The 25,276-nt window shown below is 21.4% G+C and overlaps 6 protein-coding genes across 6 annotated transcripts; 3 read left to right on the plus strand and 3 right to left on the minus strand. All coding sequences in view use genetic code 6, as the record gives it.

Moving 5' to 3' along the window:
- Positions 1-971: 971 nt before the first annotated feature.
- TTHERM_01308010 (POC1 centriolar-like protein) lies at positions 972-4,546 on the minus strand (the record flags this gene model as incomplete). Its single annotated transcript, XM_001029778.3, has 5 exons — positions 4,212-4,546; positions 3,916-4,098; positions 2,250-2,941; positions 1,336-1,874; positions 972-1,286 (listed from the first exon to the last, which is right to left on the minus strand). Exons 1-5 carry the CDS (start codon positions 4,385-4,387, stop codon positions 972-974), a joined length of 1,905 nt encoding a protein of 634 aa, XP_001029778.1. The 5' UTR covers positions 4,388-4,546.
- A 4,914-nt stretch (positions 4,547-9,460) lies between these two features.
- On the plus strand, positions 9,461-9,901 carry TTHERM_001308014 (hypothetical protein; the record flags this gene model as incomplete). Its single annotated transcript, XM_012799911.1, has 1 exon — positions 9,461-9,901. One exon carries the CDS (start codon positions 9,461-9,463, stop codon positions 9,899-9,901), a length of 441 nt encoding a protein of 146 aa, XP_012655365.1.
- A 1,409-nt stretch (positions 9,902-11,310) lies between these two features.
- TTHERM_01308040 (kinase domain protein) lies at positions 11,311-14,362 on the minus strand. The gene is made up of 15 exons (XM_001029781.3): positions 14,291-14,362; positions 14,181-14,236; positions 14,013-14,102; positions 13,865-13,954; positions 13,571-13,660; positions 13,416-13,505; positions 13,167-13,256; positions 12,912-13,001; positions 12,629-12,718; positions 12,452-12,541; positions 12,208-12,297; positions 11,931-12,020; positions 11,777-11,869; positions 11,591-11,680; positions 11,311-11,538 (listed from the first exon to the last, which is right to left on the minus strand). Exons 1-15 carry the CDS (start codon positions 14,327-14,329, stop codon positions 11,436-11,438), a joined length of 1,281 nt encoding a protein of 426 aa, XP_001029781.3. The 5' UTR covers positions 14,330-14,362; the 3' UTR covers positions 11,311-11,435.
- A 461-nt stretch (positions 14,363-14,823) lies between these two features.
- TTHERM_01308050 (class II fumarate hydratase) lies at positions 14,824-17,213 on the minus strand (the record flags this gene model as incomplete). The annotated part of the gene is made up of 5 exons (XM_001029782.3): positions 14,824-15,363; positions 15,519-15,668; positions 15,950-16,416; positions 16,736-16,979; positions 17,151-17,213. The coding sequence occupies 5 exons, from the start codon at positions 17,211-17,213 to the stop codon at positions 14,824-14,826; spliced, it is 1,464 nt and encodes a 487-aa protein (XP_001029782.1).
- Positions 17,214-19,047: 1,834 nt separating this feature from the next.
- TTHERM_01308060 (hypothetical protein) lies at positions 19,048-21,479 on the plus strand (the record flags this gene model as incomplete). The annotated part of the gene is made up of 10 exons (XM_001029783.2): positions 19,048-19,074; positions 19,177-19,319; positions 19,431-19,508; positions 19,590-19,625; positions 19,686-19,776; positions 20,110-20,145; positions 20,197-20,265; positions 20,320-20,507; positions 20,563-20,701; positions 20,952-21,479. 10 exons carry the CDS (start codon positions 19,048-19,050, stop codon positions 21,477-21,479), a joined length of 1,335 nt encoding a protein of 444 aa, XP_001029783.2.
- A 438-nt stretch (positions 21,480-21,917) lies between these two features.
- On the plus strand, positions 21,918-25,124 carry TTHERM_001308060 (translation initiation factor eIF-5A family protein; the record flags this gene model as incomplete). Its single annotated transcript, XM_012799912.1, has 16 exons — positions 21,918-21,977; positions 22,038-22,087; positions 22,290-22,379; positions 22,444-22,533; positions 22,747-22,821; positions 22,878-22,967; positions 23,085-23,174; positions 23,272-23,361; positions 23,448-23,537; positions 23,676-23,765; positions 23,970-24,059; positions 24,186-24,275; positions 24,394-24,483; positions 24,606-24,695; positions 24,823-24,912; positions 25,035-25,124. Coding segments are annotated over 16 exons (1,355 nt in total), but the record flags the coding sequence as incomplete, so codon positions are not given.
- Positions 25,125-25,276: the final 152 nt, after the last annotated feature.

A 25,276-nucleotide genomic window follows, 5' to 3' on the forward strand; every position in this document is an offset into this window, starting at 1 on the left:
ATCTAAATAAGTTTTTATAAAAATAACTAATTAATATTTAATATAAAATTATTTAAAATAATTGTTTTTTTTCTAATTTAAACAATTTTAATTAAATAAATTTTTAGCAAAGTCATTTGCTTTTTATTAATGATTGATTCTTCAGTTAAAGCTGTTTAATTTGCAATTTATTTCTTATAATAAATTTGTTTATGTTTTTTAGTATTTATCATTAAAAAAAATTTTTACACAGGATGGGACTTGAACCCACAACCTCCGGTTGATAAGACCGTTGCTCTAACCGTTGAGCTACCTGAGCTTGTAAGATAAAATGAATCAAAAAGCAGAAGGTTTTATTAAAAGAATTCTTTTAAAATTTTAATTTTATAGAGTTTGTTTTGAATTTTTAAAGGATATTTAATAAAAAAATTAAAATATTTATCATTTACTGGAAGAAATTGTAAAATTGAACAAATAAAATAACTTACTTTTTATAATTAAAATTAAATTGAAAAAAGTAAGAAAATTTTACACAGGATGGGACTCGAACCCACAACCTCCGGTTGATAAGACCGTTGCTCTAACCATTGAGCTACCTGAGCTTGTGAAATAAAAAGATAGAAAAAAGAGGAGGTTTTATAAAAAGAATTTATTAAAATTTATTAACATAAAAAGTAAAATAGAGAAATTTACATTTAAATTAATAAGAAATAAATAAATAAATGAAAATCTGAGTATGGAAATAATTAATGGCAAAATGAAAAAGGTATATAAAAATAAGAACATACATCGGGGTATTTATATAGATTTTACTAGGATACATATTAATTTGTTAGTTAATTAATTTGCTTTTATTTTATAGTATATTGAACCAAAAAATATAAAAATAAATCAGCTTAGTTCCCAAGAATTTCTTTCAGACTCGCTAAAAAATATTTAAAAATGGGCTAGCTGAGATCATCTGTCAATTGTTTTCTCTATCAAATAGTAGTTCATTCTTCTTATTACTTATTAATTAATGAAGCTTCAATTGATCCAGTGTTTGCAAGAGCTCCGGCTTAGAAGATGTTAACTACATTTCTGTCGTTTAAGCTTGCAGAAAGTGAATGGTCTTGGATGTTAGAATATCCAAAATTCATAGTTTATTGTTTAGGATCTAAAGTATTTTGGTGGTTTTAGCTCACAAAACTCTTTTGTAATTATTCAGATTGGACAACTCTGTTTTCCAAGTTTGTCATATATTAGAACATTGTATCTAATCTGCTATAAATTTGTTGCATGCTTGCGGCTATGGCTTCAGTCATAATCTAGTTTAAAGAACAAATTAAAACAAGTAAATAATAATATAAATATTACATTTTCTTCTTCAACTTTAGGTACGAAGTTCGAGGGATAAGTTGCTGTTCCGTTGTTTACTACTAATTTAGGTTATTGGGAAAATTATTATTAAACAGCAGATTGTTAAAATTCAGAAGAAGGATGGAAAGGAATAGCGTTTTTATTTGAAACAATAGAGTCGTTTTGAGATTTAATAAGATTGTTTTGATTATTGTTATTAGAAAGAGTGGATTATTATAAATTGAATTGATTTCCAACTATTTCAAGTCCAGGATATTAATTTTCAGATAAATTGAGTTATTGTTATTATTATTATTAAGAGAAGGTAGGTGAATTTGATTATTTATTTTCGTGAACTCTTCCGTTATTTAATTCATCATCGCCTCTATTATTGAATGTGTCTTATAACTATTGAGGAGGAATTATAGAAATGGTCTTTTTGGATGGAGAAAGAGAAGCAGTTTTGTTTGTCTTGAAAAGTGTCTAAGCATACAATCCACCACTGCTGTATTCAACATCATTTTATCTGACTGTAGATCTTTAAACCTATTCGATATCTTTTATAAATTATATTTAAAATTAATTTTAATCCAAAAGAAAGAAATAGCTTTTATTGTTTCAAATTTATTAATTTTATTTCAATTTTAAAAAATATTTTTTATCATAATTTATTTTTAAAAATTCCTTTAAATGCTATTTTTTGCTTTTAAATATGTGATTTTATTTTAAATATTTCAAAGTTAATTCATTTTTTTTTTGTTTTTTCTACAAATAAGAAAAAATTTAACTTTTATTGCTGCTAAAAACTTTAAAGACAGATTTTCAAATTATCTCATTTAAAATAATATTGTTTAACTTTTTATCAATGTATTTTTATTCTATTAAAATCTCTATAAAAACTTATTATCAATAAAAATAAAATATTTTTTTACTTTGAATATTTTGATCAAAATTGGTCTTCCAAACCATGCAAAGATTTTGAGATCCTCCAGTAGCGAAGTAGTCACCAGATTGATTGAATTATACGGTTGTGATGTCTTTATCATTGGAATAAAGAGTGTAGATTTGTCTGCCTTAACGGAGATCCCAAATTTTAATCTTAGAGTCAGAGCCTGCAGAAGCAAGGAAATAACCAGTTGGATGAATAGAAATGCTGTTCACTTAAGCATCATGAGCATTGTAATGTTAAATTAATTTATTTGAACGGATATCAGTAATCTTAATTTTATGATCGAAGGAAGAAGAAATCAAGCAGGTTCCATCGGGATGGAAAAGAACTTAACTAACTGTATCCATGTGATCACTATAACTGTTAATTTAACTAATTTTAACATTATCATCTAGAGTACTATATTTGCTAACTATTTTTTAGAAATTCAAATCCCATAGCATCACTGTCTTATCGTCAGAGCCAGATGCAACCAATCTCATGTCTGGAGAAATGACACCAGAACGAACCCAGTTTTTGTGTCCTGCAAAAGAGCACATAAATTTCTTATCTTACAATCTCCAAAGTTTTAAAGTCTTATCATCAGAGGAAGAAAGCAAGTAACCACCATCTGCAGAGAAAGACATACTTCTAATAGCACCGCAGTGAGCCTTAATAATAGAGCATTTAGATTATCTAATTTATTAAAAAATCAATTAATAATTATCAAAATTAGATCTTAGAAAATAAAAGAAATAAATTCTAAAAATTAATCAAAGAGATCAAACATTTTTGATGATGATAAAAATAATTTTAATCATTTAAAACTACTTTGTAATAATTTTCTTTGGCAATTATATTAAAATTTTTAGAGCAGAAGTTGTATTTAAAAGTTAATTATGTTAACAGATAATTTACTTAATCATTAACAATTATTTCAAAAAAATTTATATTTTCTATTCTTGCCTGTTGCTTAAGTAGATTTCTATATTTATAATTTATCTTTTGATGCTTATATTTTATATATACTCTCAGGTTTTATTTAAGATATTGCTTGTACTTTTGCTTAAATAAAATTCAAACAAAAATATTGATTTTAATGAAGGGATTTTCAAGTGTTTATTAAAGAAATAAATCCACTCTTAATATGATTGTAAATAAATGCTCAGATTGTTTAAGCATACATATATTAAATTTAGTTATATGAAATTTAGTTGCAGATTGTTTTGGATATTAAATATATTTATTACTCTACTTTGAAATTAATTTAGTATATTGACCGAATAAATTTAAAATTTATCAGTAGCTTGTCAAAGCAATTAATTATAAAAATTCAAATCTTTTTTGGGGTTGTTGGTTTATTTTTTAACTTATTGATTTGCACTTAGATTTTCAGTTTAGCATTATTTTATTTTTAAAATAAAATTTAAATAAATCAATACAATCTTTAGTTTTCAAATTTAAATTGCGAGTTAGTTTTCATTTTGCTTCACCAAATTATTGAAAGGCTTTAGAATTTATAAAACATTTTAATGATTTTTCCTTTTATAAAAGCTGGTTTTATTTTTGATTGAAGTTATATATTTTTTATTCTTATCATCATAATTATTTTTGAATTTATTTAACTGAATTATTCTAAATTTGTTCAAAAAACAAAATATCTTATTTACACTGTATTCTACCAAAGACGGATCTATCTGTCCTAGCCACAACTTGCAATTGTTTCACCATCAGGACTGTATTTTACGCAATAAACAGCTCCTTTATGTCCTACAAATTTAAAAGGTCTTTGCTATGGCTTAAAATTCCAAACATAAACAATAGAGTCCTTAGAACAAGATGCAACTTGGCGCCTAATTATTAAAAAAAATTTTACTAAAATATCTGACAGCAGATTTAAAGCTGTAAAAAATGATTTTATATTATTTTTCATTTTATAAATTGAGCTTTTTTGATAAAAAATTACATTTTAGGATCAAAATCAGCACAAGTAATGATATCTTCATGACCTCTGAATGATCTAGACAAAGCTGGATCATGGGTTGTTTATTATTCAGTAATTTTGCTAGAAGTATTGCCAAGTTTACTTTAAGTCTATTTTTGAGATGCTACTGCTGATGATGCAATTGTTGTTTTCTTCATTTCTATGTTGTATTTTTAATTTTATATTTGTATGTCTTTCTTTGTTTGTTTATATATCTCTCTCTATCTATTTATTTGTTTATTTATTTACAAAGGCTTTAATACTTGATTAAAATTCTTTTGATTTATTTATTTATTTTCTTCAGAATTTAAATTCAATAATTAATTATTATTCAAAGCATCCAATACTAACTAATTGAAAATATATCTTATAATCAGTCAATTTATCTATCTATCAATGAATGTATCTACTATCAATCTATCTATCTATCAAAGCTATTAGTATTTGTATTATTATTGTTATTCATCCTCTTATTTTATGAAAATTTCAAATTTATTTTGATAATGATCAATCGTATGTATAAAAGTTGCTATCTAAATCTTTGAAATCTGTTTATTAGCATTGATTAATTATTATTTGATAAAGACAATTAACCATTAATAATTATCTAACTTTTTGTAACATTATAAATACTTTTTTATTATCATTTATTGTTATCATATCAATAAGCTAAAAGATCTACTCTCTTTATTCATTGATAATTGCAACTTTAATTTTCTTTTAAAAAAATTCAAATTTTTTATTTATTTTTGGAATTGTATGAACTATTTATTTATTTAGAATGAATAAAAAATCCTTTCTATTTTACAGTTATAAAAATTATTTTTATTAAAATGAAAATAAATCAAATTTTATTTTATTTAAATAACCATAATAACGTTAGTATTACTACCCATCTTCTCTTCTAAAAGTTTAATAAAAGCCTAAATTAAATACAAGTTTAACTAAAAAAATAATTTATGAACTGGTAAAGTTAAAATTTTATTTTAGAAAATTATTTTAACGATCAAAAAATATTTTTTCTTTGAAGGGATTTCCATTATTGTTAAAAATTAAAGCTTTATTTATTACTTCTTATTTTCAATATTTTTTTACTATTAGGTTTATCTGAATTCACTGAAATCTTTGAGCATATTCATCATATGCCAAAATATTTTTTCATTTTTATTTTAGTATTAAAATATACCTTTTTTGATTTACACATTTAGATATTACTTAAATTATTCAAAAAATTATTATCTTCTAAAGTCTAGCATCCTATGAAAAATATATAAAATCTTTTTTTGTATTATTTAGTTATTTAATAAAAATTAAAAATGTTTTATCAAAGGAAGAAAGGAAGGAAATTATTATAAAAATTAACAACATAAATTTATTTTGTAATTGATTAACCAATAAATCCATCAATTATAAAACATTTTAACTATTATTTATATCTTTTAATAAATTTCTCTATGAATTAAATTAAACAGATTATGTGAAATAAATTTAGGTTTTTTTAAGTAAATGTTTTTTATTTTACCTTCATATGATTTTTAGCAATAAATAGTTAATTTATATATTTTTCATAAAATGAAGTAAAATAAATGCTCTTTGATTTAATTTATCATCACAATTCCTATTTAATAAATAAAAATTGATGATTTTTTAGAACAATAATTGAAGTTAATAAGAAATAAATAAATAATTATAAAATTTCATCAAAATTTTTTCATTTTTATGCTATAATGTTTTAATCAAATGAATCCTATTTAATTGTTTAAAGGTTTTCTAAATATAAATTCATAAATTGAAAGAATATTATTTAAAATATTAGCTTCTAGAAACATTTTAATTGGTTTGTTTTAAGGAAATGTTTGTTTAAAATTGTGGAAAAAAGACTTCTTAATTTTAAAAAAGTAGTGCTTTAAAAATTTTTGATTTTTTTTTTAATAGGAGAAATATTTTTTTAATTTCTAATTATAACATAATGGCTCAATTTATTTAAAAGTTAAAGTTAAATTATAAAAATAAAGGTTTATTCATAATCTTATGAGTATTATGAACGGAAGCTACAGATCAGTAATGGATCTATTATAAAAAAACTTTCAAAAAAAGAAATTTAATTATGTTAAAATATTCAGAAAATAATAAAGTTTGATGTTGTATTTTTTGAGAAATACTATTCAACATTATATATTTGTTTTTTGTGTTATACATAAAATCCAATAAATTTCTTACCATTTTCTAAAACATTTTAGAGAAGTAAGTAAGTAAATAAATAAATGCATATTTAAAATCTAATTATTGTAGGAGAAAATAAGTTTGGCATGTTATATAAAAGAAAGGAAATATATTCTGCAGTAAATACTGAATTGAAAAATCTATAGTTAAGAGTGTAATAAATATGATGCATACAGTTACTGAGTATTTATATGCATTTTAAAATAAAATGTATTCTATTATTTATTCCATCTCTTAAAATAAACACTTTTTTAAAAATAAAGTGATATAAATTAATTATTTTCACTTGTTTTTTTGATAAATCTATATTCATTCAGTTCATTTTCCATTTTAAAATAGGAGATTAAAAAGAGAAAATGAATAATTAATTGAGTTTTTTATAAATTTATAGGAGGAAACAAGAGAAGTGTTTTGATAAATAATATGTCTTAACAAAGAATTTATTTTTTTAAAATTAATATCATATTTTAAGGTATTTGAAGATTAAAAGAAAATTATGATTTTTAAAAGTCACTTTTTGTAAGCCATATTTGCTAAATATATCCATCAATCATTATTAGATCAAATTAGTCAAAAAATGTTTGCTGATAATGTTTTTTAAAACATGCACCTTAATTTCCTCTAAAACAAAGAAATGTCTGTAAATTTATTTGCCTATGAATCTTAGAAAGTTAATAAAATTATATTAAAATTGTATTTTCAATTCTATTTCAAATTCAGCTTTTTTTCACTTTCGATTTACAAGTATAAAGAAAAATTATGATTTGATTATTTCATAAAATAAATATGGATGGTAAAATGTATTCATGAAATTCGAAAAATATTCTTTAGAAAGCATCAAATTATTGAAGAGCAATTGGTAATTTAATTGCCCTTTAAGGATTTTAATCTACGATTACCATTTTACATATATAAACCAATCATAATTACCATAGTTTTATTTCAAGATAGTAAGATCTCAGACTCTGTGACAGACCAAATAGAATCTAATATAATTTAAAGCTAAGAAAATAGAATCTAGATTAATAATTTTAAGCAGCGGGACAATCTTGAAGCGTAAAGTAATAACTTATTTACGTTTATAAACAAACCTTGAAAAATTAGAGTTGAAAAAAACTTTTTAAAAAAAACAGATATTTCTTATTTATTTTTCTATTTAAAATAAAAAATGGTTATCATTTTAATATTCATTATATTTAAATGAATAAGAAGATGGTTGAAGTAGTAGATAGATATCTTAAATTTATTCTAAAATGGTTGAAAATTTAAAGAGCATCTAATTTTTTAAATAAAGGAATTTAACCAATTATTCAGAAAAAGAAAATTCATTTAATTGAAAAATGAATGCTCAATGGTTTTTTTTAAAAAAAGTAAAATTATAAAATATAAAGCAAAATTAAAATAATTTGGTAATAATCCCTTTTAACATAAAATTTTTCATCATTATAATTACTCGGTCTTTAAATTAATAAGCAATTATTTCATACAAATAAAATGAATTTTATGAAAAAAGAAGCAAAAGAAATATGTTTAAAATAAATGCAACTTTTATTTATTTATCTATCTCTCTACCTTCTGACGTATATATATTTTGTAATTAATTATAATTTTTTTAAAACAGATTGGTAATAATCTATTTTTACAATGTACTCTTGTACTACTAACAGTTATTCAATAAGCATTTTTTTAGTCAAGAAGAATAAAGGAATGAAGGATTAAGAAAACTCTAAAAAATGTTAAAAGAGGGAGTAAAATCAATTAATCAATTTTTGTTTTAAATTTCATAGAATTTTAAATATAATTCTGGCATAATAAAGGATTAAAACATTATAATGTATTTTTTATCTATCTCTAAAAATTTCTGATAATTTCTATTTTATTGAATTTAATAGAAAAGTTATTCTTTTTTTAGAATTTTATTAATTTCTCGTTGATGATGTCATAAATCAATTTAATTTCTCCTTGGATGTCGTAATAGATCTTAAATAAACACATTTTTCTTAGTGTTAATAAATAGCTATTAATAGATATTCTTAAATATTATTCATATGTCATTTAAAAGATAATGCTTTCATTTAAGTTTAAATTTAATATTTCTAATAAAATAAAAGTTTTTTCGAATTAATCATTTTTTTTTCTCTACTTTTAATGAAATTGTAACCTTATCTTTTATGAAATTAAAGCATTAGAATAGACTCGACTCCTAATAAAAATAAAAGTGTTTTCGAATTAAAGATTTTATTTTTTTACTTTTAATATCACTGTAACCTTATCTATTGTGTAATTAAAATATTAGAAAAGATTCAACTCAAGCCTAATAAAATCTAATAATATAAGCGTCTCTTTTAATAAAGTATTTTTAAATAAATATTATCTGAATTTTATTGTGGTTAACTTATAGCTTTTATTCAAAGGCAAAAAAATCCTCCAAATAAATTTAAAGCTTAATGTTTCTTTTTGTTTTACATTATTTCATTGTCAATATGGTTGCCTAATTAATCTTTTATAAATGCTAAGATCAATAAAAGTCATTATCTTCTTATTTATTACGCACCTTCTTAACATTAAATTACTTCAGAATCAAGCTTAATTCAAGCTAAGATTAGGGATTGATTATTGTCTTATCTTATAAAATTTCTGATCGGCCTTAATAGATAATTAAATTAATAACAACATATTTATTTTTTTTATAAATAGCATATTTACACTTTCCTAAAAATTTTTTTTTCTCCTTATGTTTTTCATTTTTAAGAATAAAAGTTTAGTTAAAAAAATGATTTTGTTATTTTAAATTTCATAAAATAAATATTTTAATCTAGTTTTAGTTAATGTAGATTAATCTTTTCTGCTTATCCAAAAGAATGTAGGCTTATTTTAATACAATTATTGACAGACCGACCTATATTTGCTAATTCAAAAACTCACTAAGATTTATACTTATTTAATATAAAAAATAAATAAATCAATAAATAATTAAAAATTTACTGTGAAAATGGCACAAAATATGGATGACTATTAAAAAAATATAAATGTTAATAATACATCAAATTCAAATGCTTCAACTAATACTCCGACAGATGAAACAAGACACAGTAATCAGGATAGCAATAATTCAATTGCTTAAGATAATTCTATGTATGTGTATGTTGAAGATTAGACAGAATATGAATTTTTCGAATTTTATAGATAAATGTTTCGCGATGATGAAATTTATACTGAAGCTGAAAAATAAAACACTAATGAGTAAATGGAAACTACTGATGATAATGTAGATTAATATTTAAATTTTAATAATTAAAACTAAAATTAAAATACCGAAACACATTATCGCTAAACCTAATAACTATCTTAGAATATTAGTTATTCAGAAGGCTATGCGCACGATTATTAAATATAAAACAATAATGGTTATAATTAAAACAATAATGTACAATTCAATTCTAGTTTGAGTTATTAAAATTAATAATTCTGTTGTGATGATTCTAATGGAGAATAAATCTAAAATAACTATCCATTTTATCCTTAAACCTAATAATCATCTGATAATAATATATTTAATCGAGAAGGCTGTGTGTATAATGGTTATAATTAAAATTATGCTGTACATTGGTATTCTAATGCTTAAACCTAATAACTATCTGATAATATTAATTATTCAGAAGACTCTACTACCGCAAATAATAAGAATTGTACAAAAGACAAAAGAAAAGCAAAAGATGATTTAATTATTAGTCAGGTAAAACAAATATTTAATTTAAATTCTTCATATGAATAATTAAGAGAATTGAAGAATAATATTAAAAAAAATACAATTCGAGCTGTCCTGTAAAAGTGTAATAAATTTATTAATGAAATATAACTCTAAAAATATTTTTAAGGCCATTTGGTTGATAAATAAATTTTAAAAATTTATACCAGAATTAATGATATTTATGATGATCTATTCCCAAAATATCCAAAAGATAAAAACTTGAAAAAAACAGTTTTGAATGTTTTTATCAAACTTTATAATGAAAACAGATATAATTTTAATTACAATAATGTTAAATACCTCTTCTAACAGACTAAAGTTAATCAAAAGGAATATTAAAAAGAATTATATATTGTGAGGAAGATAGATTAGTTAAGAAATAAAAGTGATCTTGAAATCTTTTAACTTATCAATTGCTCTAAATAAATATTCAAGTAATTTTTTAGCCTTTTTACAGAAAATGAACTGATAATTTATCTCTACACTGATTATAAAACTAAAACATACCCTACAAAAGATTATAATGATTACTAATTTAGATTAGTAGACATTTAATTTACTCTTTACTTTATTAAAGTTCTTTTTATCAAAAATCTTTGAAATAAACTAGAAAAAATAAATGTAAATAAATCACCTTTAAAATATTAAATTTTACAAATAATATTATTTAATTACTATTTTTGACTATAATAAATTATATTAAATATTTCTTGCATAGCTAGCACTATACATTTTTTTATTTATTCTTATTAAATTGATCAATTTAATTACATTTTGTATAATTAATTAATTAAATAAGAAACAAACATTTTTCTATTTTGCTTTTGACAAATATGTAAAAAATCCTTTATATATAATTAATAATTTAATGTAAAAGTAATATCAATACCGCCTGGTAAATTAATTTCCCCCAGTATTCGGTATTTTAAAATATAAAAAAAATGATTTATTTGTTTCAATTAATTCTTAGAGATACTCACTCCAATATTCTCTTCATTATGAGGAATTATAGTAAATAAATAATTTGGTTATCAATAAAGTTATATATAAAAATAAATATTCTTTTATCACTTGAACACAAACTAACCAGCATAAAATAAAAATAACTTCACAAATATTTATCGAATACTAAATTTTGTTTATGTGTACATTTGAATAATATATATATTTAAACAAACATACATGTTACTTATCATCTTATTAACATATTAATTAATTAGTAATATTTTATATCAAAATGACTCATAAACTAAAACAAATTACTTAACTAAATTTTTCATCTTATGTAATTATTTCAAAAGCTTCTTTTTACCCTTTTCATAAATCTCGCATTCACTATTTAAAAAACAATTTAATAAAAATGCAAAAATGCTAAATAAAGTAATACCGAGACCAAAGTTCAAAAACATAGAGTTTCCTACAATGTGCTAAAGCAGATATAAGCTTAGATACTCCTTAGAATCTAACATCATTTCTCCTTTTATAAATTAACAATTATAAAAATCAACAATAAAAAATATTTTTTTATTTTATTTTTAATTAATTTTTCAATTATTTTTTTAAAAATATTTACTATAATAGGAGTATAAAATGCTAGAGATTAGAACAGTAAGCTAAACCACTACCTAATTGATATGCCGAGCTTTGAGAAAAATAATAATTAAACCTTTTAAAAACAAAATAAGATTTAAAAATACTTTTAAAATTAATTAATTTGTTTTTATTACTCGAGATTTAGGGTTAAAAACTAAAGGTTTTTACAGTTTCCTAAACCTGAGCCTAATGCCTAAAAAGATTCATCTTTTAAACTACTATTTCTTAATTTGTTAAATATTTTATAATTATTTAAAGGTATATATTTAGTTATTAATTTAAATATTTTTATAGCTATTATTTATTTTGGTAATTAATTAATAAATTTAATATTAATTAGGAGATGTTTTAAACAGTTTTTTTTTAAATTTTTTTTAAAGCTTTTTTATTAAATAACTTATAAGATTTTACTAGAGATTAAGATACAAAGTAGAAAGCTAAGAGCAGTTAGATAAACTCATAAAAATGCTAGAAAATCCAAAAGCATCAATCTAATTATGTCTTATTCATATATAAAAGATAAAAAAATGAAAATTAAACGATAAGAAATTCAAGAAATTTTTTATTTTAAGTTTAAATATTTTTAAAAAAAGGATAATTTTTAAGATTTTGTTTGTAGTTTTTGTAATATTAAAACTAATGTTGAATTTATTACCCTAATTTAAGATGCAAATTTGAAAGCTTAGAACATTTAGCAAGAAATTTACCTAAATCTTAAGCACCTTATGAACCTATATTCGATTTACTTTTTGATAAATTAAATAAATTTCTTAATTCAAAATGAAAAATTTTTATAAATTTTTTATTTAAAAGAATGCCAATCAATTTTTACGATAAATTCAAATTTAAAATTGTAAGGTTATTACAGCAAGCTGAAAAGACATCAAACCATGAAGCATTTTGAGAGTAAACATTGGTATTACTTTTTATATAAATACAAAATTTTTTATGTTGAGCAAAATTTAATTTATTGAACATAATAAATATCTTTAAAATTTTCAATTTACTGATATGGTTTACTTTTTAAAAATAAATAATTCATTTTAACAATTTTATCAATATATTGCTAAATTTTATTTCTAATAGAAATCTTTTTTTTGATATTAATGATTTACTCTAAGTTTAAGTTTAAAGTTGAGAGCTGAATACAACTTTCTATGCCAAGAGATAAATTGTATACACCAATATTTCCGATTTTACTTTTACTATTAAATTATATAAATATTATAGAAAATGAAAAGAAAAATAAGTAATAAATAAACTAATGCTTAATATTAAAAGGATAAAATGTTAAATAGGATTTTTTTGTTTGCTTTATCATAAAGATTAAAAATTACATAAGATTTACTTCATAAATATAAGTAGTTTACCTAAAATCAAGAGATAAATATGATAAAGATTGGCATTTTTATAAAGCTTAGCCTATCTTTGATATGAATTAATCACTGATTTCATTATTACTTTAGATATGAAATAATTTTTTATTAATATTTTGTTAAAAATCAAAGGAATAATTAAGAGATTTTTCATAACTATAAAATAATGCTAAATGTTAACTATTATTTTAGTTACAAGAATCATTTTAGAACTATTCTTATTCCTTAAAAATAAGCCTTTACCTAAAGTTAAGAGATAAATACTCCAGTTTCGAACCATTATCTAATGATAATTCTAAATTTGATGCATCTTCATCATTAATTTTGTTATTTCTTTTCAAATATTTTTTAATTTTCTTCATATTTTTTAAATATTAAATAAATTTTAGAAGAATTACTCAAAATTAAGTGTTAAATGAGAGAGATTAACGAATTTTGATACAGAAGACAGAATATCTGAACATCCATTTGAGCAGATTTTGTTATTCCTTATAATATAAAAAACTATTAATTAATAAACATATTTCTGATAAAATACAAATTAAAAAAGCAAACAGATTATTTTATAATTTTTTTCAAATAATAAAAAGTAATTCTCAAATTAAAAAAGAATATTTTTATGAAAACTTTAATCATATGATAGACTTACTTTATTTCATTTTAAGAAAGAAAAAATATAAAAGAGCTTTTACATAAAGTTAAGGAATAAAGTTGAAAGGTTTTTGCTATTCTTTAAAGCAAAGCCTATTTTAGAAGCTGCTTAACTGCTGATATTTTAGTTGCTTTTTAAAAAAATTGAAATAAATTTCATATAAAATAATAATAAATAAATAAATTTACTCTAATAATAGAACAAGAGTCGATAAATGGACACAATCAGTTAATATTGTGCTAAGGTAATTCGCTCCTTCATCTCCTATCCTAAATTTTCTTTAAGCAGTTATAGTTCAGTAAAAAATAAAAACCTAACTTAAAATAAATAATAGAAAATATGTTAATTTTTTTTACTTTAAATCTATATAAAGATTTGTGTACATTTTTATCTATTAACTGCTAAGAATCAACTTTAATAAAATAAAATTAAATTATACTTTCATATCATTATTAATAATAAATACATCCTCCATCTTGTTAAAATATTTTTTTTATTTAAGCATTTTTATTTTCCAGATTAGCAAATTTTTTTTTAGATGTTTTAATTTACTATTTTTATTATCAATTAATTACATTATCTAACTGTTTAATTATGAAATTCTTTCATCTATCTTTTAATGAAATTAATAAAAATTAAACATTTTAAGTCATAAATTATTGATAAATAACAGGATTTTTAATAATAAAATTGTTTTTGAATTTCTTCATTTTTTAAAAAAATTTATTTTTTTAAGGACTGAATTTTTATAAAAATTTTGATTTGAATTAGTCCTTTATTAATGAGAAACTACTGTAAATAATAATAGAATTATTGTTAAATTAATATTTGAAAAGGAAATTGAGAAAAGTGAGTGATTTAAATTTGAGAAAGTTAGTTTTGAATATCTATTATATTATGACAAAAACATTTAAAATAAAAAAATAATTTTATTTGTATAATTAATAAATATAAAACTATTCCCATTAATCAAAATAGGTTTATTAAATGATTGCTTTTTCAGTTTTTCTTGACATATTCAGAAGGACCAAGCATTTATTCAGGCTTAACCCATTGCTTGAATTATTCTTCAGTGAGGTAACCAAGTTCAAGACCAGATTGCAATAAAGTGAGATTCTTCTTGTGGGCATTCTTGGCAATCTTAGCAGCCTTTTCGTAACCAATATAAGGATTAAGAGCAGTAACAAGCATGAGAGATTATTGCATAAGGTGGTCAATTCTCTTAGTATCAGCCTTGATACCAACAACACAGTTCTTGGTGAAAGATAAAGAACCTTCACCCAATAATCTAACGGAGTGAATGATGTTTCTGATAATCATGGGTCTGAAGACATTCAATTCAAAGTGACCATTGGAACCACCAACAGAGATAGCAACGTGGTTACCCATGACTTAAGCGCAGCACATAGTCAAGGATTCACATTGAGTAGGATTAACCTTACCAGGCATGATAGAGCTACCAGGTTCATTTTCAGGTAATAACAATTCACCCAAACCAGATCTAGGACCAGAACCCAAGAATCTGATATCGTTAGCGATCTATTCATTAAAAAATTAAATTTAATCTCCTTGTAAAAATTATTTAAAAAAGAAAGATCTTTAAATATTTATTTTTTTATTTTAAGCTAATATTTTTTTATTTATAAATACTCTTGCTTATAATTTTCTATTATAAACTTTTTAATATTGCTTACCTTCATAAGAGCACAAGCAGTGGTGTTAAGAGCACCAGAGAATTCAACAAGAGCATCATTACATTGTAAAGCTTCGAATTTGTTGGGAGCAGTGGTGAATTTGAAACCAGTTTCTCTGCTAACTTCTTCAGCAATAGCTTCAGCGAATCCCTATTAATTTATTCAAAAAATAATTTATTTTTATATTTTTCTGTTATCAGTCATTTTGTTTGAAGAAATTTAATTGAACTCGAAAAATGCATAGATCAATTTTTTTTGAAAAAAGGAAATTTCCAAAGAAGATTTATCAAAATTTTTAGATTGTTCTAAGCTTTATTTGAATAGAAATAAACTAATTATTGGTTGATCCTTTTTTGCTATTTCACTTAAATATGATTGCTTGAAAAACTGTCAAAAAGAAATTGCTTATTAAACATTTATTCAATTATTACGGTGTAGGTGTTAAGACCAGTACCGACGGCAGTACCACCTTGAGCGAGTTCAGAGATTTCAGGTAACTTGGATTCAATTCTGTGGATGGCATTTCTAATTTAGGTGACATAACCAGAGAATTCTTAACCAAGAGTAAGAGGAGTAGCGTCTTGAGTGTGGGTACGACCAATCTTAATAATATGCTTGAATTCTTCTTGCTTGTCTTCAAGAGCCTTTAAGAGAGCTCTCAAACCAGGAAGTAAGGTGTGGTGGACTTCCATAACAGCAGCAATATGCATGACTGAGGGGAAAGTATCGTTGGAAGATTAGGACATGTTAACGTGATCGTTGGGGTGAACAGCCTTAGAGAAAGGTTGGCCCAAGATTTCCATAGCTCTGTTGGCAATAACTTCATTGGCATTCATGTTGCTTTGAGTACCAGAACCAGTTTACCAGATAACCAAAGGGAATTAGTCATCCCACTTACCTATTTTTAACAATTTCAATTAACAAAAATCCATATTTCTTCATAGTTTATTCAAAAACAGATTTAAATCTATCTTAAATTGCATTCAAAATATATATAAAATCATTTTCTAGCTATTTAAAAATATCTTTCATCATTTCATATTATGTTTTTTTAGAAAATGAAATGATTTTAAAAATATCAAAGATCTACTTAATTCTTATTTATATTTGAATAAATATGGTTGGCTATGTGGGGTTTTTTTAAGTATTTATATAACATTGTATTAAGATCTATCTGCTTCAGACTGCATTTATTTAAATACTAACTAAATATTTACCCTTAATAACTTCGTCAGCAGCTTCCATGATTGCGCTTGCCTTCTTAACATCAAGTGCGTATCTTTGGTTGACCTTAGCAGCACTCTTCTTAAGAATACCAAAAGCTCTGATGACGGATTTAGGCATTTTGTCAACATCTTAACAGATTTCAAAGTTTTGGATAGATCTTTAGGTTTGAGCACCCCACAACTTTTGAGCAGGGACCTTAATTTCACCGAAAGTATCATGTTCGGTTCTGAAGTTCTAAATTTTAAAAAGGAGAAATTAAATAAATAGATAACCCAAAACGGGCATAATGGTAGAAAAGTAAGGCATGATAAGATAGATAGATACTCATAGATAAAAATACAATATTAAAATCTATGAATATCAAAAAATTCCCTAAATTGTTTTGTATCAAAATAAATATTTTACAGCAGAAAAGCTGTAACGAGGAACCAATAAGCTAGAAACGGTCTTGAGGCTCTTTGAAAGCATTTTAATCAACCTAATATTTATTTATTTTTATTGTTTAGATATTCAAATAATTTATTTATTAAATTATTATATAGATATCAATAATAAAAAGATACAAATAGAACAATCCTGCCTGCCTTATAAATCTTATATGCACAATTATCGTTTGTATAATAACAATCTTTCTCTTTAATTCTAAATAAGTGCTTGCATCAGATTTTCATCATTCTTTTGCATTTCTTATCTTATATGACGAATTCATTTTTCTGCCACCTCTGAAATGAATAAACAAACAAACTCATTGTTAATACTTAATTCTAATTGTCAAAAAAAATACAAGTTTTTGAACAATTTTAGAAACCAGTCTGAATCAAAAAAGGGAATATTTGTGGATTATTTATGACCTATGATACAAATTAGCTTGCTTGATTTTAATTAAATGATCTGTGTATGATATAAACTTACACTATTTTAATGCATTCAAAATTTTAATTTACTAAACTTAATTTTTCATCGAATTTAAAAACTTTGATATTATATTACATTTAAAACTAAGAATCTTTTGTATTTATTTCAAATAAATTCAATAAATAAATAAAATAATTTATTACAAATTGAATTTATATTTTTAGAGAATTTAATTAATTTTAATTCTAATATTTTTATTTAGAATTGTCTTCAACCACTTTAAGTTAATCTAAAATATTATTTAAAAAAAATAAAATGCACTAAACTTATATTTTTAGAATTAATTATAAGCAAATATCAAATTGCTAACAAAAATAAAGTTTTTATTTTTAAAATAAAGCTAAATATTTCTATAGTAGGTAAATAAATAAATTAATACCTTGTTAAAAAAATAAATTTCGAAACATAATTTACAAAAATTTTATTTTAAAAACAATTAACTTAAAACTATTTAAATATTAAATTTTAATAGAAAATTAATAAATTAAAATATATTCTATTAAAGATTTTAAATTATTATAAATTTTACGAAAATATTTTTTTAATTTAATGTTAAAATTTATTTATTTGATTAAATTGTATAGCTTTTTTCTTTACTATTTTTTAAATAATTTTATTAAGATAGTTCATAAATATTTATTGATTTTATTTTAAATTAAATTATTTTGAATGTGTGGCAAGTATTAATTTTAAATTATGTGAATTTTAAAGAAAATAAAATATTTTAAAAATAAATAAAAAAAGTTTAAAAAATTTAAAAGCCTATTTAAACTGATATTATTTTATGCTTTTCTTAAATGGAATAAGCTGTTAATAATAATTATAACATGTTTTTTTTTAAGAATTTTATTTATACTATCATAAGAAATGAGTAAAACAAATAATTTCAAGCAATATAATTTATATAGACAATTTTTGAAAATAGAGCATATAAATATAATTAAATAATTAATAAAAACAATATTTTATATGACTATTGTATAAGTATTTGGAATAATAAGAAGAATGAAATTTATAATCAAATAATAGTTATTGCAGATAAATCAATTAAAATTAATTAATTTTATTTAGATGGATGGATATGTGTTGTAAGCATACAAAAGACAGTAAATTTGGTTGGTTGGATACCAAATAAGTATTTATTATTAATATTTCTATTAATTTAATTTATAAATTGTAAAAACACTATTGATTCATATGTAACAATTAAATTAATAATTCGAAGTCTATAAAGAAAGCATAGAAATAAAAATACAAAGAGATTTATAAAAAAAATTAATTAACTTATTAATTTATTTATTTATTCGCAAATACTAATATAAAAGAAAGTCAACAAAAACACATTTAGCATATTTTTTAAGTTTTTAACACATAATTTAAGTACATAATGAGCGCAGTTTATAATAAATCCAGGGTAATTTGAATTTATTTGAAGATGATTAAAATGAAATTTATGATTATTTTATATTTTTGCATTCAACCTAAAATAGTAGAAAGTTTATTTTTTAAAATACAGGTTGAACCTTTAACTCCTCGAAAGAACCACAAAAAGAGATTAAGTCCTTATATGTATTTAATACATGATAATATAAGAAAACAAGACTTAGTCAATAAATATGAAAGTTTTATCACTGATAAGCACAACTAAGTTTTAGGATTGTAATTGTTTGTTTTTAATTTGGATAATAATCATTGATTGTTTAGTGCATTATTTAATAAGTAGAAATTAATTATATTTACGAAATATGATCAATATCCTTAAATTTAAAGGAAATAGGCAAGAGCCAAAAGCAATTTAGGAAGATAGCAAGTCCCAAAACTACCATTTGAGCCACATTATAATCATGAGTAAAGTTAGTTAATGCAAAATATTATTTTTACTTACTATCATGAAGTTTGTACTAAAGTAATTTATTTTTAAAAAAATAGAGCCAAACGAAAAGAAGAAAAAGACTATTTACTCATGTAAAATAAATTACATCAATAAACTTCTCATTAATGAGATTGAATAAATTTTATTTTTAGGCACAAAAATAGATCTGTTGGAAACAATCAATTTAACTTATCAAATAACGAAGATCTGGAATAATCAAGTATTATTAAGCACAATACTTATGTAATTTAATACTTAAAATGAATCAGAATGACATCAATCAATCTAATAAATAAATAAACAATACTTAAATATCAATATTAAATAAAATATGATAAATTTTATTTTAAAGAAATTTTGATGCTGATTAATCATTGATTGATTCAGATTAATACTTTTTTAAATATTCTTTTTATGAAAATATTTTGTTCGTTCTGTGAAAAGCATTATTTAAGAATCGAATGAAAACACTATTTTGTTTTTTGTTAAAAGATGGATGTTTGTTTGTTTTAAATTGATTTTTGCTTAATTTTGTTTATTGATGGAAGATAAATTTTTAATATAATTATTAAATAGTAGGACATAACACCTGAAAGAGGGAATTCTGTGATGGTAATTTTGATATTATTGTTTTAAGAATTCAGTTAAAGTTAAATTTTTAAGTATTTAGATAACTATTCAACTGCTAAGAAAGAAATTAGAACTTAATCAAGTTCTCCTGGAGGAACAACTGTATTATTTAGAATTTATGATCTTTCTTTTTTAGCTAAATAGCTATATTTTTAGAAAAAAGGTTCTGTAAAGAAGAAAACTATGGGAACATCGATTAGGGCAAGATATGAGAAATTGAGGGATATTTTAGAGGAAAGAAATGAGCAACTAGAAAAGGAAAGGTTAATTTTTTTAGGATGTATTCAAAAAATAAAAGAACTTAGAATAAAATATTTTGGAGAAAGTGAGGCTTATTTTATAGAGTAAATTTAATTACTAATTGATTTAATTTAAAATCTATCTAAAATAACATTTAAGTCCTAATGAGAATGCTAAAAATTCTTTTGATAAGGAATATTGTGCACTTGAGTTATGCATTCAGCATGATCTTTAAAAGAGCTAAGACATAAATAAATCCATGAAAGAAGTAGAAAATAAAATTATTTAGCAAGAAAAGGTAAATAGCACTTAAGATTTCAACAAATTTATTAATAAAATAAGAAAAAAGTAAATCAAATTTCCAAAACTAAATAAAACATACATTTTAAAATAGAAGATTTATTCCTCTTTTTTTGTATTATTCATTAAGATTAATATGATATTTTAAAAATTTAATAAAATTTCATAGACTTAACCAATTTTGAATAATTAAAAATAATTCTTTAATCCAAATATTTAATTTTTACAAACATAATATTTATTTTTAGCAAAAAAGTTAATAAGTAATTTTAGAAATTCAGAAAGAAAAAGAAGAATTTCAATTAAAAATGCTTGAAAAAGAGAAAGTAATTTAAGAGCTACATAAGGCTTTAAAAGTGTCTGATTCTGAAGTTTAAGCGTTGTCTAAAGATATTTATTCTTATCAATCTAAATTAAGGGAATATTAACAGCAAAATACTTAATAATTAGAATAAAACAGAAAAATGGCTAAAAAAATGAAGGAATTAAAGAAAATAGAGGAATATGGAACCACAAATTAACTAGTATAGCAAGAAATAGACAATCTAAAGTCCTCTAAATCTGATATTGAAAGAAAATACTACGAGCTCAAGCATAAAGTTGGAGATATTTCTAGGCTTAAAGAAGATAATATTAACTTAAAATTAGAACTAGAACATAGAATTAAAGATCTTACTGTTGAAAATGAGAAAATTAGTAGAGAATACTAAATTTTACTTAAGGAATATAAAATACTAAAAGTTAAATTAAAGTAACAAGAAGAAAAATAGGTTTGATCAAACTTTTTAAATAATAATCATTCAAAATACAAATTAAATGCTTCATTATATGACTAAATAACAAAATAATTTCTCATAAATATAAGATTTAACTAAAAAATATTTACATTATTTGTACAAAATAAAATATTATATTTATATAGTTGTTTGTAAATAGTTAAATAAAAATTATACCATAAAATTTAATTAATTAATTATATTAACATGCATATAGGTTATTAACGTATATTTTTTATTTTCAAAATATAGGTGTTAATATGTATTTATAGGTAGGTGATAATATCGGAGAATCAACAGTATATTTTTTTAGAATGGTACAAATTAAATAAGAATATTTAAAAAAGAAAATCAATAATTTTTTTAATTAATCAAAATTATTAATTTCTGATCATAATTAATTAATTAGTAAATAAATAAATAATCAAAGAAATATAAATGGAAAATCAATAAAAAAAAAGGAAGTAATAGAATAACTCTTTAAGTATTCTATAAGATGTAAACATCATTATTATTCATTTTATTTATTATTATAAAATCATTTTTTTATACAAACAGTTAGTTAAATCTGACTTGAAAGCTCTAACTCATATTGACTTACAATTAAAGTAAGATATATATATATAAATATTTATTCATTCATATTTAATGATAAATTTATCAAAATAAGCAATATTTTTTTTAATAAAAATAAATATTTTTAAATTTTTTATGTTTCTATTACAAAATTAAGAATAAATAAAATTTCATTCATTAATTTTTTCATAAATTAAATTCTTTTATTATTATTATTATTTATAAAATAAATAGAAATTGCACTCTTAGTAACGAATAAGTTGCTTAAATTAACAATAGTTTAGTATAATGCTAAAAATTAGAATCTTTAGTACTAAATCTTAAGTAATAATTTAACTTTATTATCTTAAATTACATAATTACTTTTTTCTATCAATCTAATATTTAGTAAGGAAAATATTTCAGATGATTAGATAAATTAATTATTTGCTAAATATCCCTACATAAAGGATTATGTTGAAACTGGTAATAATGTGAGGTAAATAAATATATTTTTATTTTAATAAATCTTTATATATTCAACAAATTGTTTAATAAATTATAACATTATCTTCTTACCCTAGTTATTTCTACCATTAATAAAAATTAAAAAGTTTGAATCTTAAATTATGTTAAATAAAATATTAATTTATATGTTAATTAAATAATTTAAATTAATTAAAATAGTTATAATTTTATTTTATTTAAATAGCAATGACTAAATATACACCCAAATTTTGTTTTTCCTAAATTATTTTTAGATTAATCATGATTGTCAAGAACTTAGGTAAAATAGAACTAACTAACAATTGGTATTTAATTGATTTATTTTTAATTTGAAAGATTAAATGATATTCAAGCTTAAGGAGATATTCTATTAGAAGAAACTATGAGTAATCTAATTAATCTCAACAGTTTATAGCTAAATTTAGAGTATACTTTTTTTAATTAATTTATTTATTTATTTTTTAAAAAAATTAAATTCATCTTTCAAAACTCATTAAAAATTTTCAATATCTAAACTAAATTATTTTTAATAATAAATAAAAGTGGAAATTAATTAGGAGATTAAGGTTCGGTTTGGATTTGTAAATTATTACATAAATGCAAAACACTTAATAACTTAAATCTGCAGCTTTGGTAATTTTATTTCAATTATATTTAGCATATCCTGTTATATTTATTGAATTATTTAAGAAGCATATAAATTATTTATTAAAAATCTTTTTTTGCAAAGGAAAAATAAAATAGGTGACAGAGGGATATCGAGTATTGCAGAAGGTATTAGTAGTTGTGCTAAACTTACGACTTTAACTTTAAATGCAGTGTAAATTTTGTTGATTATTGTTTTTTTATTAAAAAATTATTTTTCAATATAATTTAACACTTAATTGTAAATAAAAACTAAAAAAGTGAAAATTTATTTGGAAAAGAAGGTGCATTTTCTATAAGTACGATGTTAAGTAGTTGTAAAATGTTGATTAATCTAGATATTAACCTTTCGTAATTAGTTTTAGTTTTTTTTTTAGGGGAAATTTAAATTAATTGTAAGCAGTTTAATAAGTTTTTAATCAATTTATCCTTAAACATTTGTTAAATTGTCAATAATTTTTATTTATATATCATTTTATGTTTTATTAGTAACAATTTAATTGGAGAAGAAGGAGCATCAGCTATTTGTATATTATTAGGCAGCTGTTAATTACTTGAGAATTTAAAATTAACACTATGGTAATTTTTATTTTTCATTTTTTCAAAATTTAAAAAAAAATAATTAATTTGTTAATAATTTTATTTATTTTTCAACATAAGAATTTAGATATTGGGATGTAGTAAATAATCTTTTTTTATTATTAAAAAAAAATGATATTATATATATTAAGTTTTAATAAAATGTCTTAAATTTTAATTAAACATAATTTGCATTTATTAAAGCACAACTTAAATTGGGGATGATGGAGCTTCTACTATTGGTGCAGCACTTGGTAACTGCAAGTTCCTAACTAATCTCAAATTTAACATTTCGTAAAATTATATTTTATTTATTTATTTATTGATAACTAAAAATAGTTTGAATTATTTTATATATTTTGAGTTAAATTTCAAAACAAATTTAAATAGTTAATAAATTGATTTATTTTATTTGAAAAGGGGCAATAAAATCGGTGATAAAGGAGCATAAAATATTGGATTAGGTTTGAGTAACTGCACTCAACTTACAAATTTAGAATTTGACATAGGGTAAATTTATTTCATTTATAACTTTTAATAAAATTATGTCAAACCATTTTATTTAAAAAAACTTTGAATTTATAAAATGTCTTAAATTTTAATTAAACATGATTTGCATTTATAAAAGCACAAATTAAATTGGGGATGATGGAGCTTCTACTATTGGTGCAGCACTTGGTAACAGCAAGTTCCTAACTAATCTCAAATTTTACATTTAGTAAAATTATATTTTATTTATTTATTGATAACTAAAAATAGTTTGAATTATTTTATATATTTTAAGTTAAATTTCAAAACAAATTTAAATAGTTAATAAATTGATTTATTTTATTTGAAAAGGGAAAACAAAATCGGTGATAAAGGAGCATAAAATATTGGATTAGGTTTGAGTAACTGCACTCAACTTACAAATTTAGAATTTGACATAAGGTAAATTTATTTCATTTATAACTTTTAATAAAATTATGTCAAACCATTTTATTAAACTAAATTAAAAAAACTTTGAATTTATAAAATGTCTTAAATTTTAATTAAACATGATTTGCATTTATAAAAGCACAAATTAAATTGGGGATGATGGAACGTTAACTATTGGTGCAGCACTTGGTAACTGCAAGTTCCTAACTAATCTCAAATTTTACATTTGGTAAAATTATATTTTATTTATTTATTGATTAGTAAAAATAGTTTGAATTATTTTATATATTTTGAGTTAAATTTCAAAACAAATTTAAATAGTTAATAAATTGATTTATTTTATTTGAAAAGGGGCAATAAAATCGGTGATAAAGGAGCATAAAATATTGGATTAGGTTTGAGTAACTGCATTCAACTTACAAATTTAGAATTTGGCATAGGGTAAATTTATTTCATTAAAAACTTTTAATAAAATTATGTCAAACCAATTTATTAAAAAAAATTTTGAATTTATAAAATGTCTTAAATTTTAATTAAACATGATTTGCATTTATACAAGCACAAATTAAATTGGGGATGATGGAGCTTCTACT

Source organism: Tetrahymena thermophila (genome assembly GCF_000189635.1).
Source record: "Tetrahymena thermophila SB210 genomic scaffold scf_8254407, whole genome shotgun sequence".
NCBI classification, from domain to species: domain Eukaryota; phylum Ciliophora; class Oligohymenophorea; order Hymenostomatida; family Tetrahymenidae; genus Tetrahymena; species Tetrahymena thermophila.